Source organism: Podarcis pityusensis (assembly GCF_964106645.2).
Source record: "Podarcis pityusensis genome assembly, chromosome: 7".
NCBI lineage: Eukaryota > Metazoa > Chordata > Lepidosauria > Squamata > Lacertidae > Podarcis > Podarcis pityusensis.
The window spans coordinates 27,005,025-27,022,123 of record NC_138031.1 but is presented as its reverse complement, the minus strand read 5'-3'; the positions used below and the strand labels follow the sequence as shown (position 1 = coordinate 27,022,123).

Here is a 17,099-nt window from a genome sequence, read left to right as displayed (position 1 = left end):
AAAGAATCCTTTATGAATGATTTTAGAGTGTTGTTTGTGCTGTACTTTTGTACTGTTTTATTGTTGTTAGCCGCCCTGAGCCTGGCTTCGGCTGGGGAGGGCGGGATATAAATAAAATTTATTATTATTATTATTATTATTATTATTATTATTATTATTATTAAACTCACTCCCCATTGAATTCCATGTCCAAAGATTGTGTTTCACGACAAAGTAAGATACAAACATTGTGAACTTTATGTGATAAAAAAACCTATTAATAATCCTATAAGACGCCCCCATGTATAAGACACCCCCTATTTGGGGGGACCCCAATTTAAGAAAATGAGGGGAGATACTATCCATGTATAAGACCAGCCCAGATTTTGAACATTATTTTAGAGTAAAAAAACACAGTCTTATACATGGAAAAGTACCATATTATGGGGCAATGTGACCACCTGGAGACGTTGAAATGCCAGCAATGTTTTTTTTCTATTCAGGTAAATCAGTAACTACAAGGTAAAACAAATACTGGAGAATTTTCCAAGCTTTTGATGTATTCTCCCATAATTCCTGATCTTTCATTATCTCTCTGGGGCAAAGATTTTCTTTTACTCTTTGACATTTTTGAATGGGCTGTGGAGAGGATTTCATTAAAGGCCTAGCAGCTCTCTTGAGTCTATTTTTAGTTACTGTCTGGCTGGAGTTTACTTTCTTTGATATTAATTTCTCTTTTGCTCTGTTTGGAAAACATTATGCGTATACAATTAAATAATCCAATAAACCTCAAGAACTGCAAACGAAAAAAAAGCACCAAATCTTTGGCTACTTATTGAGAGGATTTAGTGCCAATGTAAATCCATACATTGTTAGCACCTAAGTCCCTTGAAGAATTTCTGAGCCCTTTATATTCTTTGTCAAAACTATTTAGTTTAAACCGTTTCATTTTGTATCTCCATCCTTTTGTTTAGTGCTTTGTAGTTTATAACTTAGAAGGTTAGTTCTCTTCCAATATTTAACAGAAGAAAGCAAATGATACTTGTGTCCTGTAGGCCAGATCCCTGTAATGGGGTGGAAAGCAAATACTGTGGTTTGTAGCTCGGGCAGTGCAAAGTTACTATCCTATCAGTGTAAGGATTTCGACTTCTGCAGCAGGACCCCCCACCATACACCCCCTAAATCTTTTCTGGGGTTTCCCCCGACCATCTGGAGCAGATTTGAGGAGGGGGCAGACTTTGGGCTGCAGGAAGGAAGAGGGGAGAAGTTCTGCCTTGCAAGTGGAAATCCTTATGTTCATGGGATGGTTATTTAGCACTGCCTGTGAATCTGCTTCTTTGAGGTTGCTATGGGACATTTTTAGAAACAGTAACTTTAGCATATGTTTTTAGAAAGCTCACATTATTTTGAGAAGCATCAAGTGTTTAAAGATACTTAGTGGTTAACCACCTGCTAACTGAATTGAGCAACTACCTAGTGAAGTGGATGCTTTATGGATGCTTTAGCCGAGATTCCTGCATTTACGGGGGTTGGACTAGATGACCCTTGGATCCCTTCCAGCTCTAAGACTCTAAGTTTGCCTATTGGAAAGCATCTATGAAGCTGTTCCCTTTACATTCCATGAAGAGACAGTTGCGCTCAAACTTGCCATCAGTTCCCCTAATAGAAAATTTGGGTGGTAAGTGTTGACAGAAATTGAATCAAAATCCAGGAGGTCCTCACAAAACATGTGAGGAATTTTGAAGGAAGCTAAACAACTTCTATGGACGCGGGTGGCGCTGTGGGTTAAACCACAGAGCCTTGGACTTGCCGATCAGAAGGTTGGTGGTTCGAATCCCTGCAACAGGGTGAGCTCCCGTTGTTCGGTCCCTGCTCCTGCCAACCTAGCAGTTCAAAAGCACGTCAAAGTGCAAGTAGATAAATAGGTACCGCTCCGGCAGGAAGGTAAACGGCGTTTCCATGCACTGCTCTGGTTCGCCAGAAGCAGCTTAGTCATGCTGGCCACATGTATGCCGGCTGTATGCCGGCTCCCTCGGCCAATAAAGTGAGATGAGCACCGCAACCCCAGAGTCGATCATGATTGGACCTAATGGTCAGGGACCCCTTTACCTTTACTAAAGAACTTCACTAAAAGTGGAATTATTATTTATTTTAAGGAACTAGCAAGGCTTTTCCGTAAAGCTCTCTGGGAATCTGATAAAGAACGGAAACCATAAAATATACTGTTAAACCACCATAGGGAGGGCACGGGGCTTCATTTCTGGTCTTTTCAGCTTCTCTCCAGTCATGCCTAGGAACATATGAAGCTGTCTCATCCCACATCAGACCAATAGTGCATCTAGCTCATTCATGTCAACATGGACTGGCAGTAGCTCTCCAGAACCTCAGGCAGGAGCCTCTTTGTCTTACCTGGAGATGCTAGGGATTGAATCTGGGGCCTTCAGCACACAGAGCATGTGAGGGAGTTGGGTATGATTAGCCTAGAGAAGAGAAGACTGAAAAGTGATATGATAATCATCTTCAACTGTCTAAAGGGTTGTCACATGGAAGATGGAGCAAGCTGCTTTTCTGGTACTACTCCAGAGGCTAGGACCCGAACCATTGGGTTCCAATGACAAGGAGATTCTGACTAACATTAGGAAGAACTTTATAACAGTAAGAGCTCTTCAACAGTGGAATAGACTATCTTGGAAGCTGGTGGAGATTTTTAAGCAGAGCTTGGATAGCAATCTGCCAGGGATTCTTTAGTTGTGATTCCTTCATTGCAGGGGGTTGGACGAGATGACCTCTGGGCTTCCCAGCTCTACAATTCTACAATTCCACATAGAAATACCCACTTATTTCAGATTGATACCGCATCTGTCTGTAGCCCACAAATAAAATAAATAAATAACAGACCTTTTAACTAACCATATAGGTGAACCATCGTTACAGCAACGGCCCAGCGAAAGGCATTCTCTAATACTTGACTGCAGTGGCCTGACTTTCTTTGACTACACTGGCATCTCTGTGCTTACTCAGGTATTTATGATTCACCACGTTCATTTTATTGTATCCACACTATTCTATAGTGTCACTGTATTCTGCCTTGGTCAGACCCCCACCTAGAGTACTGTGCCCAATTCTAGGTAGAACTATTAATAAGGATATTGACAAGCTGGACTGTGTGCAGAGGAGGGAGACCAAGAAGCTTTATGAGGAAGGATTGAGGAAATTGGGTGTGTTTAGCCTGGAGAGGATAAGACAAAGGTGATATGATAGCCATCTTAAAGGGCTGTCACATGGAAGATGGAGCAAGGACGTTTTCTGTTGCTCCAGAGGGTAGGACCCAAACCAATTAATTCATATTATAAGAAAGGGATTCCGACAAGACATTAGGAAGAGCTGTGTGACTCAGGAGCAGACTACCTTGGAAGGTGGTGAACTCTCCTTCATCAGAATTTTTTGAACAGAGGGGTCTTTAGCTGTGATTCCTGCATTGTAGAAGGTTGGACTGGATTGCCCTTGGGGATCCCTCCACTATAGTTATATGATTCTATACACCTACCTGTGTGTGTGTGTGTGTGTGTGTGTGTGCTCTGTGGATGAATCTCGCACTCATTCTACTCCCAGTTACGCGTTCCAACAAGTTTACTGCTGGCATAATCTAGGATAGCAGGCGGCCTCCTAAACATTCACTCCTCCTTCAAGAATATCACAACTGTCTAATGCAGAATGCATTGATGGTTGCAGAATGGGCACGAATCTTTGTGCTGTTCCTTTAAAAAAAAATTTTTTTTAGACCAAATTCATACATCCACACTTGTAGCTTGATGGCTGCAGCATCAAGTGATGACTTGCATGTGGGTTATAAGCCCTCAGAGGTCAATCACCATCTAATTCCACTCCTTTGTCATTTCAAACACAATACTTCCCAATGGTGTAATCTCCAAACTGTAAGTCATCTTGTGAAATTAACTGACCTACACGTACGTGGGAATAAGATCCCAGCCTGGAAACTATTTGCCTCCCTATCTTTTCCTATAGGGTCCTATGTTTACTTTCTAGTTGTCCCTTTTTTTCTAGGAAGTTTCCTCTCAGACAAGTCCCCCCCCCCCCCACTTGACCAAATGCAGATTGCTTCTTTTTTCACCTTTTTCCCGGAAACTGCCCCTCCTTCCCGATAGAGATGACCGTCCTATCCAAACCCTTTAGCTGTCCTTCTCTGTTAACAATCGGATACTTTACGGAGTAGCAAAACAAGTGTTCAGAAGTCATGAGTCAAACATGCAAGTATTATCACAAGAGAGAAAAGGGTCAGAGAACAGAGCAGTCACACCATATGTGACTGGACATTGCTTTTGTGGACATTGCACTCATCAAACTTAATAGAAATCATTGACCAGGTGGGACAGGCAGGATTTGCCCTTAAGCCGGGTGGGGAACCTTTTTGCCCATTGGGACAGATCTTTATCTACCCCCCACCCCAGCGGGCCAACTTGGACAAATGGGCGGCATCACCCACTTGCCAGTCTCCTTTGAAGTATTATCCTACTGGAACTATTCCATTTTTCTTTCACAATAGCCAGTGAGTCGGTGGAGGTGAGCTGGATTGGGAGGGGAGAGGGGACTTTAGACGTTTGCTCCTGTGTTCCCAATCCAGATATCCCCCTGTGCCTGCTATGCGCATGGAAAAAAGCTCCCTGTGCAAATGGACACAGGGTTAGATCTATCCAGATAGGAATCAAACGGGACAAAAGATTTAAGCATCCCCTGACACCCCCAGCCCTGCTTAGTTTTGTGTGTGTGTGTGTTGGCTATTTGTGAAAGAAAAATATTGCACTCAAACCACATGAATAACATCACATGCCTTTAGTCCTAGATCAAATAGATCATTTCACATTGCTTTTTAAGATAGTTTAGAAGAAAGCAGATGCCATATGCTTCTTTTGTATTAGGGCTTCACGGAGGGGCAAAGACCAAAAGCTGCTTCTTTGAGATCCAGTGGGCACTAAAGGGTTTTAGAAACCTTAATCTCTAGCTGCTACACCCCAGTTGGAAAACAGGCTTTTGCTTTAGGAATGAATGCAAACTTGGGCCACTGTACATTCAACGCTTAAAAACCGTACTGATATTGTGACCGACATAGGTTTAATATTTGCATTACGTTTTAAGGAAAAAACGCTGAAGCCACAATGTTACTGTTAGGACCCTTTATCCACGTGACATAGCAAAGTGCACGTGAGCTTGCCCTGTGCTGCATGTGTCATGGACTAAGGGAAGAGGGCAGGAGATGCATCAAATATATGCTCTGGTCTGTGCTCTGTTTGCATTTGCATCATGGTCAAAATAAGCTCAGACCAGTTGCATTGATGGCAGCAGGGATGGGCTCTTGCCTTCTTGCCATGCTTGTGGCCTTCCTGGAGGCAACTGGCCAGTCTTTGAGGGGAACATAATACTGGACTCGATGGAACTTAAGCAGAATCCTCCTGGATCACAGCAGTGTTTGTCCTTACAATGTGGCATTGAGGCTTACCATTTCATACCACAAAACCTTAATGGATTTTAGCTTTTAGGGGGATGTTTATATTATGGAACAGTTCCCTCTGCTGGACACTTGCAGTTCAGCATGTATGTTTTTTGCTAAGTATTATTTAGGCAAGGCACACATAATTCATTTTAAGCAACCCCACCCCTCAAGAATCCTGGGAACTACAGCTTGTTATGGGTACTGAGAACCATAGCTCTGTGAGGGATAAATCACAATTCCTAACTTATTTGGAGGGGAATGTGCTTTAAACATGTTTTAAAGATAGGGGGTGTACCTGTTTCTTACTGAATGACATCTTTCCTGAGACGAAAGTGGGCCTTGCTAATTTGTGTTAAATTCATTTATATGAAATAATGAAAGCAGCAACAACCAGGTGACAAAATCTAAAACAGAGAAGGAGGAGGGGGAGCATCATTTCATCTGAATGTGATACTTCAGCATCTTTAGTAAGGTGGTTTAAATATTTGGATTCTTTTAGATCTACACGGAATCTAAAAAAAGAAACATCGATGTTTTACTGGCAAATTGCAAAGGCAAGTATCAGTTTTTGGTGAGCATAAATTTTAAAAATTAACTTTCCCGGGTGTCGTTCCTCTCTTTTAAAGTGTGCACATTCCTGTCTTACTACAGCTTCCTTGATAAAGGCTTTGAAGCTCAGCGGAAAGCTGGAATCCGAGAATGCCATCTTCTTTGAATCGGTGTCATCAGCTGTTGGTGCCATTCAGTTGAACAAGGTGAGTCTCACTGCACGAGAACAGAAGACGATAAGAGAGCTATCATGATTTTCTACCTCACTCAAATTCCCTCTGCAAAGTGGCCAATCAAATGTCTGTGGGAAATTCACAAACAGGGTGAGATGGTTATCTCTGTACCTTGTTCTTCATCTTCAGCACCCAGCAGTCAGGAGGGGTACTTTTTTCTGCATTTCTGGCATTTGCTGTTCACTACCCCAGTGGAAAATATTCCTGTATGCATCTTTTTTAAAAAAAAACCAGTCACAGTAACCAGCAGCAATGACGTTCATAGGTGAATTATGGGCTATGTCATAAAGTATTTCCTTTTGTTTTTTTTACCTGCTAATTTCACTGGCTGACCTGAGATCTTATGCCTTGAAAGAGGTGAGTCATGCTTTTCCTATTTACTCTGTCCATGGCACTCTTAGTCTGATATAGGGTTATAAAGTGGTGCCCTCTATATGGTTCTGGACTACAATTCCCATGATCTCTGACAATACTGATTGCGGCTGATGGGAGATATAGTTCACAAGCACCTGGAGGGTGCCACGTTGACTACTCCTACCCTATAGCATGCCCCCTCAGCCCTAAAGACATATGACAAGGGACTTAGCTTAGTGGTAGTGCATCTGCTTTGAATGCAAAAAGTCCCACTTTCAATTCCAGATGGGTCTTGAAATGTCCCCTGCCCGAAATCCTGGAAAGCTGCTGTCACTCAGGGTGGACAATACTGAGCTACATGGGCCAGTGGTTTGATTTAGTATAAGGCAGCTTCCTGTGTTCCTTTCTTCTTTTCTAAGCTAAACAGCCCCTTGACCTCCCTGTTTAACCTATAGTAGCCATTTCATTTTAAAAATCAGTGCGTGCACATGTGTGTGTGCAACAACATGAACAGCAGGTAGTTGGAAGCAACAATATACAGCGGTAGTGAGGGTCATCTACTGTGGTGTGATTGTCCATTCCTGCTTGCATTCATTCATGGCTGCCTAGACCTGCCTAAGTCCAGCCTCACCCTTGCAGCCTCTGTTGAGGCGATATTATACGACACAGCTCAGGGGTATTTGGATTGGAACCAACGTTATTATATAAACTCTGTTTCCACATTTGTGGTTTCAAAGGGCGCAGACTTGCTTATAGCGTAAACTCATGCAAGATTCTCCACTGTAACTGTTATTAAACCATGTTCAGGCAGCGCATGGAGTTTTGGCTTTCCATTGTTTTATGCATGACTACAGCATTGGCTGGGGTCCAAGACAGAGTCCCCTCCAAGACAGATTAAAGTTAAAACTAGTCAATAAGCTGTTGTTTTCTGTTTCTTTGCCCTCCCCTCCCCTATTACCGTGAATAGGCACATTCTGCTAATTCAATTAGAAAAGTCTTCTTCCTCATTTTCTTCCAACATCGCTTTAGGCTGATTGACTAAAAGCTAAGGAAAACTGGCGGTGTTTGTCGAGCAAAATGCCGAAGAGGGGAAATGCAGTATTTTAGCTATTTGAAACTTACGCTCTCTTTGAGAGCCAGTGTAGTGTAGTGGTTAAGAGCGGTAGTCTTGTAATCTGGGGAACCGGGTTCGCGTCTCCGCTCCTCCACATGCAGCTGCTGGGTGACCTTGGGCTAGTCACACTTCTTTGAAGTCTCTCAGCCCCACTCACCTCACAGAGTGTTTGTTGTGGGGGAGGAAGGGAAAGGAGAATGTTAGCCACTTTGAGACTCCTTAAAGGGAGTGAAAGGCGGGATATCAAATCCAAACTCTTCTTCTATTTCTTTGATTTAGTTTTTACATATTTATGGGACAAGCAAGATGTGTTGGGGGGAATTTTTCCCTCACAGCTGTTGTAGTTAAAGTGTGCAAGTAGGTTCCACACACAGAGAGTTCTTCCTTCACCTTGGCTTCAGTAAACAAACAACTCGCAGCTTTGCCCGAAGTGTGGTGGCCAGGTTCGAAGGTGCCTTGGGCAAGATGCTCTCCTCAGTACCATCCTGATGGGCTCCCCCCCATTCACAAACTTGCCAGGTTGCACCAAAGAGCAGGAAATATTGGATGGTATCACACAGCCCTGGGCTGAGAACAAATGCTGGGGGAAATGGTTGTAGCTATCACCACTATCTTAATTTCTCTAGATGGCCTTTGGACTTCTTTTCAGAGTGCTGTAAAAAAAAAAAGCATTTTAAACAAAAACAAATTAAGTATAAGGAAGCCAATGTCAGCAGTGGTGGACTCTTCAAGCCCATTGGCTCCTCCATGCAAGTCCTGACACTGGGCTTGGTTTCAGACCACCTGTTTGCAGTGGCTTCCTCTCACTTGGTGGCCCTAGAGATCATGACTCATTGGGTGAAAAATGAATTTTCTGAAGCTTCCCTTAGTATCAAAGGAAAAATCAAACAGTGGTTCAGCAGGTTCTTTCTATCCTAGTGCTGGAACTAGCCAACACGCCCTCAAGTCCTTGGGTTCAGCACTCCATCCAGATTAGCCCCTGCAATCCAAACTGCTGCATTATTGTCAGGGATTCCAGGTCTCAAGCTAAGGTTTGAGACCTAGCCTAGTGAGCAGACACAGTGCCAGTACACAGAATCCTTGGGCAAATATAAACTCTGGCAAATGACAGCGTTAATGCTCGGGTGGCCAGCATAGTACCCACCAGAAGTTGTTGGACTACAATTCCCATAATTCCTCACAACTGGCTGTGGTAGCAGGGGGCTGGTGGGAGGTGCAGGTCCGACACCATCTGGACTGTGCCAGTCTACGTTTAATGTGTGCTAGTGTGTTTAACGTGGATTCCGTGAGACAAATGAGTCCTTCTCCACGAAGCTAAGAAGTCATTACCTCTCAACATAACACTCCCATGAAACGCCAGGTTTGCATTACTAGCAGTGGTGGTCTTGTGAATTTTGGTGCCTGTGTTATACTACGATAACCTTCTTAGAACAGCAGGATATGTGCTTCTCACATGTGCCAAAGTGGATGTTTTATCTATATAGCTGACTCTTACATGTGTTAAATGCCACATATGTATTAACTTAAAATAATTTTCTCTGATGTGGGTTGATGTTGATTTTAGAGGGTTAATTGTCCACAGATTGTTCCAATATGCTGCTTCAATTGCTATGGCTAGGTCCATTTCCCAATTTTGTTTCATAACCAAGTTAATAGTCCAATGGCTAGATCAGTGAGTATTTTATATAAAATTGATAGCATTTTTTTGGATGTTCAGAATCATTCGTTCAAATGGTGTCATTGTTCTAATTCGCTTGAGATTTAACTGTTGAATTTGAGACACAATGCATCACCTGATAGCCAATTCACCCAGCATCCCTCCATTCTTTCCATGATCTGCCCTGCTGTGAGAGAAGTGTCATTTTCATAAAAGTGAATCAAGTGGTACAAGCCTTTTCTTTTCCCTTCATACCAATCAGTTTTCTATCAGGTTTGTAAAAGGATGGGAAACGTGATGCAATGTGAAGGGAATCGATAGTGATAAGGGGGTGTTAATTTCTACATCTAGGATTGCCAGATCTTTAATTCTGCTTTTGCAAATGGGTTTGTTATCATATCTAAGATAGTTCGTTTATGAATCAAGAATGGGATGCCTGGTAATTCTGTATTGCACAGGTTTCTCAAATTCCAGTTCTGTCTAGATCTTCTCTTTTACATTACATATCATACTAATGACATTTTGTATATGGACCACATCATGGTATCTTTGCAAATGTGGTAGACTCATGTACCACTTCTGGAAATGTTGATACAATACAGTTACTCACAGTCTAGGTCTCTCGCCCTGGGTCTATTTTCATTGTTAAATGCCTGGATTGTTAATGACTTACATGCTAATGCTTTCTAGAAAACTCTAGCTGTAGGGTGAAATCTCCTTCTTCTTTCAATTTTAGAATTTCTGCAAGCTTAATGAACACACTGAGGTCTGAAGCTGACCTGATGTAGATATATTGAACCGCTTATCTACAGAAAGAACTTTGCCGGTGTTTCGTCAGATCTTCAAACATGGGATTTTGATGGTGATAATTGTATGCCAAGTCTATTTAACAAATCCAACATCAACAGTGTTTACTGTCAAAACGTTCCTGGAGGTATCTCTTTGAGTTACCAGCAATGACAGTTTTTTAAGAAAATAAAAAATAAAATTGTTATTTGATTGCTACATATTTTTGTATGCATTTAGATAAATAATAATAATTAGAAACCAATTTAGGACATTTCAGTAGTGTATATTGTTTTTACCTCTATCCTATTGTAACTTAGTTGTATCATTTTGTGCACAAGAGAATACAACCTTACTGAATTTTGTACTGCAGTCGCTGGTATCTAATCCCAAGGATCTACAGCTTGTTACATGGAAACACAAACCGTGATGTCCAGATTATTTCTTCTTAAATACGCAGGGCACCCATTAGAGCAATCCCACCATGCCCCTTTCATATTCTATCAAAACCACCAAGGTCACTGGCTATTTTGAGTGTTACTTACACTGCCATATGTATCTTCTCATGAACTTTAAAAACATATTTCCAGTTATGAACATATCCCCTGCTTTCCCTTCCGTTGTGAAAAGGTTTAGCATTTGTTGTAAAATTCTCAGGTTTGACCTATGCTGACAGCTCCATTGAATTAAGTAGAATGGTGCTGATTTACAGTGGTCAGGGGGGTGGTCTTGTAACAGAGGCTTATTCTGTGTCACATTTTACAGGGAATGACATGTGCTCACATAGATCTGTATCTGCATACCGAGAGGGCCAGCTTGCGGCTCTAGATCTAAGTGCTCAGACAGATTCTGCAATCACAAAGGTGGGGTGGTGGTGTTAGGATATAACACTAAACCATAGTGTAGTGCTACATGCGTGGGCCTGAGGCTCATCCTCTCCCTTCTGCACATTCTCCTTCAATGTAGCTATAGTATCCATGTGTATTTTAAGTTAACAGCAGTTTGTCACTTTGGGACAAGTGGTTTTTCATCCTGGCTCGTTTGGATAAAACAGTTCTGAGTTTAGACAAAGCAACAAACTCTTGTTAGCTTCAAACAGCCTGTCTCCTTCTCATGGCCATACTGAAGAAAGAGAAGGATGCAGGTTCGTGCATAGGATGCTAAATTATGTTTTCATATTACATCTAAACAATGATCGGGAGATTCTGCATAGATAAGTGGAAAACAAAAGTGCCATTGTTTCAAATAGTTCTTGACTAGCAGAACAGTTTATTGAAAGTGTTTCTAACCCAATGCACAAAAGTCAGACAAATGTCATAGATATTTAAGTGGGATTGCAATCTTTTTTGTTTGCTAATTACAGATAATTCAAGCCACAACCAAGTTTGGGCAAAAACTGGAGGACATGAAGAATTGTATTTCCCCCCTCCCCCCAAATAATATTATAAATATATAATCATACAGTTTTAATTGCTTCAGTTAATAAATAAGGAGATAAATTTCTCCATCTGACACATTGGATTCGAGTGACAGGAGGACAATGGAGATACAAATTACGTTGTATAGATAGGAGACACATTGAAAGTGCAGGGTGTGCAAAATCTGACACTTTTCTCTTGGTGAATATTGCAGACTTTCAACATGTTGGCATTGCGAGTCTGGGATCCTAATCCACAAAAGTGGGTGTGCAGTGTTTGCAAAGCTGATTTAAATCACTGCATTGTGTTGCATGCCTCTCATTATATGTAGTTGTACAACTGTGTTCTCTAAGTAGTGCAGATTGGAATAATTCTTGCATGTCACATTTCATAATTTCCTTAATTGTGCATCATCTGCATTCAAAAGCCATATAAATTAAGGCAGATCTGAACCGTTATTACACATTGCATGCACAATTGGCTTTTCATAAAACAGATGTGCAATGGACACTTGTCTGAAACAGCGAGTACACAATTTTTGCTTCAGGGGTTGATATTCATGGCATCTCTATCAAAGTGGTGAATTCATCATTCATGCAAAATTTATTGTTATTCTCTCTCCCCACCCCCCCACCTCCCCAAAAGAAATGAGCAAGCTTTCTACACATTATGGACTTGGCTCTAAAAAAAATAAATAGAAGCAATCCATAACAATTATGAATGGCTGGCAATCCTTTATTAAAATCACACGGTTCACAAACTTTTGTAGAATAGGAGGACATGTTAGGTTGATAATTTTGCAATGTGCAGTGTTACCATTTTCTGCTGCTAGCACTTATTGTGGTTATGATTTGCTTATTTGCAAAGAATGCAGGAGATCCGTGCTGTGCCCTGAGAGCTCCAAGCAATCACACTTAAATAATTGCCTCATGTTATGTTGGATTATGCTGGTTGTTTATGATGATGTCTGCAGAACATTGGGTTCACTTTCCAAATTGGCAGATCTTTGAAGCAATAAGTTTGAAGGGGTCATTTAAATTATACATTTGTGCATTTAAAAAAGAAATATGGAGGAAAACTGTTGGGTCTCAATCTGCTACAAGCTTTCGTTGACTCTGTGGGGAAGAGGGTTTTAAGTGGAGTAATAGTGTGGCTAGGATAACTTGCAAAGGGGGGTAAGGCAGCAAGGGTGACTAACTTGTGGCTGTGCAGATGTATCTGAATTACAACTCCCACCATCCCTTGCAACTGGCTCTGCTGCAAGGGATGTGGGGGTGGGCGTGAGTGGACAAAGGTAGCCACTCCAGGACTAAAGCGAGAATCAAGCTATCTTCTCTGAGGCAATCTAGCTGCAGTCCTAAAAAACCTGACTTTAAGAGATGGGTGTGCACCCATGTTTGAGTGTGCTAAAAATTGGGTGTGCAGAATATCTTCATTGTATGCCATCAGGGTTTGGGAGAAAAAAGTCAGCTGTTCTGGAGCAAATTAATATGTGATGAATGTTTCATTAAAAAATTTGACACACACACACAAAACTTGCAAGAATCCACTTGGCCAAAAACTGTTTTTTTTAACACAGAGGTTGCCAACCCTGGTGCCCAAAAGGACACCCTGGTGCCTTTTTTAAAAAGTCAGTCCCTAGTCCATCTAGAAAGAAAGTTATAAGGCAAAATGTGCAGGTAACTTATAAGTGACTTCTGTGAAATGAAAGTGAGTGTTGTGAGCAATGCTCCCTGTTGCTATTAGACAGCATCAGTGTGTGCATAAAATCAATATTGAATTAGCTCCATAGTTGGGACTAGTAGGACATAGCTGAATTCCCATGACAGTTGTCAGGGGTGGCTGTCTTGTCTAATTTTGTGTTATGCCATGCTGCTCTATAGCAGTCATTTTGTGGCTGGCACTCCCAGGATACTCTCAAAATTCAAAATGTGTCCACTGGTCCAAAAAAGGTTGGTAACCCTTGTTTCAATGCACCTTTGAAGCCATAAGAACAATGCAGCTGGCATTGATTCTCTTTACCTTAAGCAGAATTTTCCAGAAGGCCCCCCCCCCTTTTTTCTTTTAAGCACAGTGTGCCAAATGTTGGTGAACTCAGTGAAGCAATAGCTCAGGATTTTGGAGGTTTGGGGTGCTTTAAAAAATATACCTGTGTGCAGAGTGAGGCCAAGCTTTTCGTGGCTGGCCCTGCATAACACCCAAGGTGGTTGTATCCTGCTAAGCTTAACTTAGGGCAGACCTACTGGAATGAATGGACCTATATTAGTCATGTTCATTCATTTCAACAGGTCTCCTCTGAGTAGGACTAGCACGAGATACACCCCAGAGTACTCAAAGCCAGCAAAGTTATTTTTGGTATAGGAACATAAGGAGTTGCCTTACTCAGAGTCAGACCATTTGATCCCTCCCAGATCAGTATGATCAACATCAACCTTTCATGGCACCCCAAATCAGCTTCCTAAGGATAGATCTGGCTCTCCAGGCTTCTTGACTGGGATTATTGGGAACACCTCATGCATTTGGATGTGCCAAAATAAGGACCTGGTGATGCCCTGAGTCCCAAAACTTCTTAAAATGTGACAAAAACAAGCTGGGAGCCCCACAGGTTCACCTAATCAGCTCTGGGAGAGAAAAGCACACTGACATACATTAATGGGGACCTCATTCATTATTGTCCAGGGTCCCATTAATTCTCTGCAGTCCTGCAAATTAAGCCACACAGACTGTACAAACCTGCACTGCTACAACCTCTGTTTTTATGAACTCTTGTACGTGTGTGCGCACACACACAGAGAGAATGTCAATAAAGTATTTAAAAAGAAACTTAGTGGAAATGATAAATTAGACATAAATACATAATAAGGGAGACTTGTTAGGATCATTGCTATGCAAATTAAATGTCCCTAATGTTCATCCTGTGCTTTCCCTTTTAAAGGTTATTTCCCCCTAAATCCCTATATTAAGTGCCACAAAGTCTGGCTTTAGCTACCTTGTTGTAATTTATTGAAGGCTGGGACAGAGCTGGATGGTATAAATCTACCGTGTAAGATACCTTCCTTGTTTAATGAAAACCTTAATGTGCCAAAAAGCATTTGTTAAGATTGTTTGACATTTACTGGCTAGCAAAATAATACTAACGAGTTGTTTAGAAAAGAATGCACTTCCTGGGAGGGGTACTTCCTTCTGTCTGCCAAAAGAATAATAATAATAAAATGTTTCTCATAAATAAGTGCGTTTCCAGACTGGATGTGAAATGGTGCTTTCATCCTTCTGATGGATTTTAGGAAGGATCGGACAATCTGCTCGTTTCTGTATGTTTAACAATGCATTTCTCTTTTGTTTGTTTTCCCCTGTTTGTTATTAGCATATGTAACAATAAATTTATATGGAAATAAACTGGCATGTAGATAATTTCTATGTTGGAGGAGGAATTGCTTGTTCTCTTTTTCACTGCTAAAAAAATAACGTCCTGTGCTAAACAGTCCTCACTTTTTCAACCTGAGTTTTTAACAATTTAGTGATGATGCAATATAAAAGCATCAGATTGCATCCAGAGGCTAGGATGTCATATCTTGTATAAACATTTCTTCTACTACTTTGTCACCCACTCCACAAAAAAGGAATGTTGACTCTCAGCATGGTTTTAAGTATATAGTTCACTTGGGTTGATGTAGGCCTGGTTTGCATATAATACTAGACCATGGTTTACTAAACTATGACTTAATAAACCATGGCTTGCCATTGTGTCCAGCAGCTTAGGTTTGGTTTGTTTACTGCCAACAAAGCTTGATCTGAAGTCACAGCCAGTGCTGGATTTACGTATAAGCTAAATAAGCTATAGCATAGGGCCCCACTCTCTTGGGCCCCCCCAAAAAATTTAAAGGGGAAGGAACTGGATGTACATTTCCAAAATATAAGATAAAAAACCAAATAAAATAAAACCTACATACAGCAACAGTGTTTTGTGTTGTGTAGGCTCCTATGATGTAAGTAATGGGCCCCGCCTGCTAGCCTGCTCCCTAAAATATCACTGGTTTCCTCATTTCTATATATAGGGTGCCTACATTCTGCATGGACTGGTTGCATGGCAACATGTGCAAATGGCTTTAGATACCTATTTGGTTCATAAATTACCATATAGCAGATATTCAACACAAAAAACAGTGACAGTTTGCTGTTGACAAAGGACAGCTGGACATATAAAGGGCCCCATTACCTTCAGTAGCTTAGGGCCTCATCAAACCTAAACCCAGCCCTGCCTGGTTTGCACATAGTACTAGACTATGGTTTACTAAACTATGACTTAGTAAACCATGGCTTGCCATTGTGTCCAGCAGCTTATTTGTTTACTGCCAACAAAGCTTGATCTGAAGTCACAGCACGCACACCCTTCATTGTCCTGAGAAAACCCCTTAATCCCTATTCCATTCCATTCCATTCTCTGGTAGATTTACTAAAAGAAAAACATGCACCAATAAATGAATTTTATAAAGGGGCAAGATTAGACATGGACACACAAAGCATGTTTTTCATTAAAAAATAATAATAATCAAGACTCCTTGTACTCCACTCCCCCTTTCTTTCTGCACAGGGGGCAGCCTTGCCCTCTGCCTGCCCTGCAGAGCCGGCACATCATGTGAGGTTGGCTTTCAGGGGTGACAGCCTCTTCCCCTCCTCGCCTCTCCAGCAGCCACTATGAGCTGCCCAGTGGAGAATGCCAGCAATGGCAGCCATGGAAAGGCAACAGGATGCTCTCTCATAGCCACAGCCGCTCAAGACAAAGAGCCAGCTCATCCTTCTCCCCGACTTCGGTGGCGGCAGAGGAAATAGGTACATTCTGGGATCAAATCAGAAGCCCAGATGGCGTTCATAATTCCAGGACTGTCTCTGGAAAATAAGGACATTTGGCAGGGGGTATGCTGAACGCAGGATTATGTATAACTGCGCCAATACCATTGTGTGCACCGATCAGGAATGCACAATAAAAAGGACACCCTAGTCATTACAACTGCGTGGACTGAAGCTTTAAACACTGCTTTAAGCTTCTTGGGTTAAAAATGACTTGCGATTCACTGCTGCGTAGCTCGCTCGCTCATCTTACCATTACAGGTGAAGATGCATTCTGTAATACCCCCCAAAATCACCCCTATATATGAGGTGTTTGGCCTACCTTCAGAAAGAAAGAGCCCTGCAGAGACAGGTGAAGCCATCCATCCTGAACCGCCTGGCTTTTGTAGGTTTAAGAGACAGTCCCTTAGCATTACTTTAACATAGATTTTTATGTGTGAATTAGCAACTAAATTCATTATGAAAACCCATTTACCAAAGGGCTGACACCAGACAAAGCCCGGGGCTGCTCTGGGACATAACATCTGTTCCATAAAATTTAACTCAGCCATTCCAACCATTTGTCTGTTCATTGCTGCTTTATAGTTTCTCAGAACAGCTACTTTTCTCCTCAGGACATACAAGTTCTGACACAGACTCACAAAAGGCCAAA

General features: G+C 41.7%; 1 protein-coding gene across 5 annotated transcripts in view; it reads left to right on the top strand.

The window, feature by feature from the left end:
* Positions 1–14,995, top strand: part of SLC26A7 (solute carrier family 26 member 7) — an 81,713-nt gene extending 66,718 nt beyond the window's left edge. For all 5 annotated transcript variants that reach the window (XM_081013423.1, XM_081013421.1, XM_081013420.1 and 2 more), the window contains 4 exons: positions 2,897–3,000; positions 5,988–6,042; positions 6,140–6,243; positions 10,132–14,995. In XM_081013423.1, coding sequence (XP_080869549.1) covers positions 2,897–3,000; positions 5,988–6,042; positions 6,140–6,243; positions 10,132–10,167 — 299 coding nt within the window. In that variant the 3' untranslated portion in view covers positions 10,168–14,995. The remainder of the gene's footprint in view (positions 1–2,896; positions 3,001–5,987; positions 6,043–6,139; positions 6,244–10,131) is intronic.
* The last annotated feature ends 2,104 nt before the right edge of the window (positions 14,996–17,099 follow it).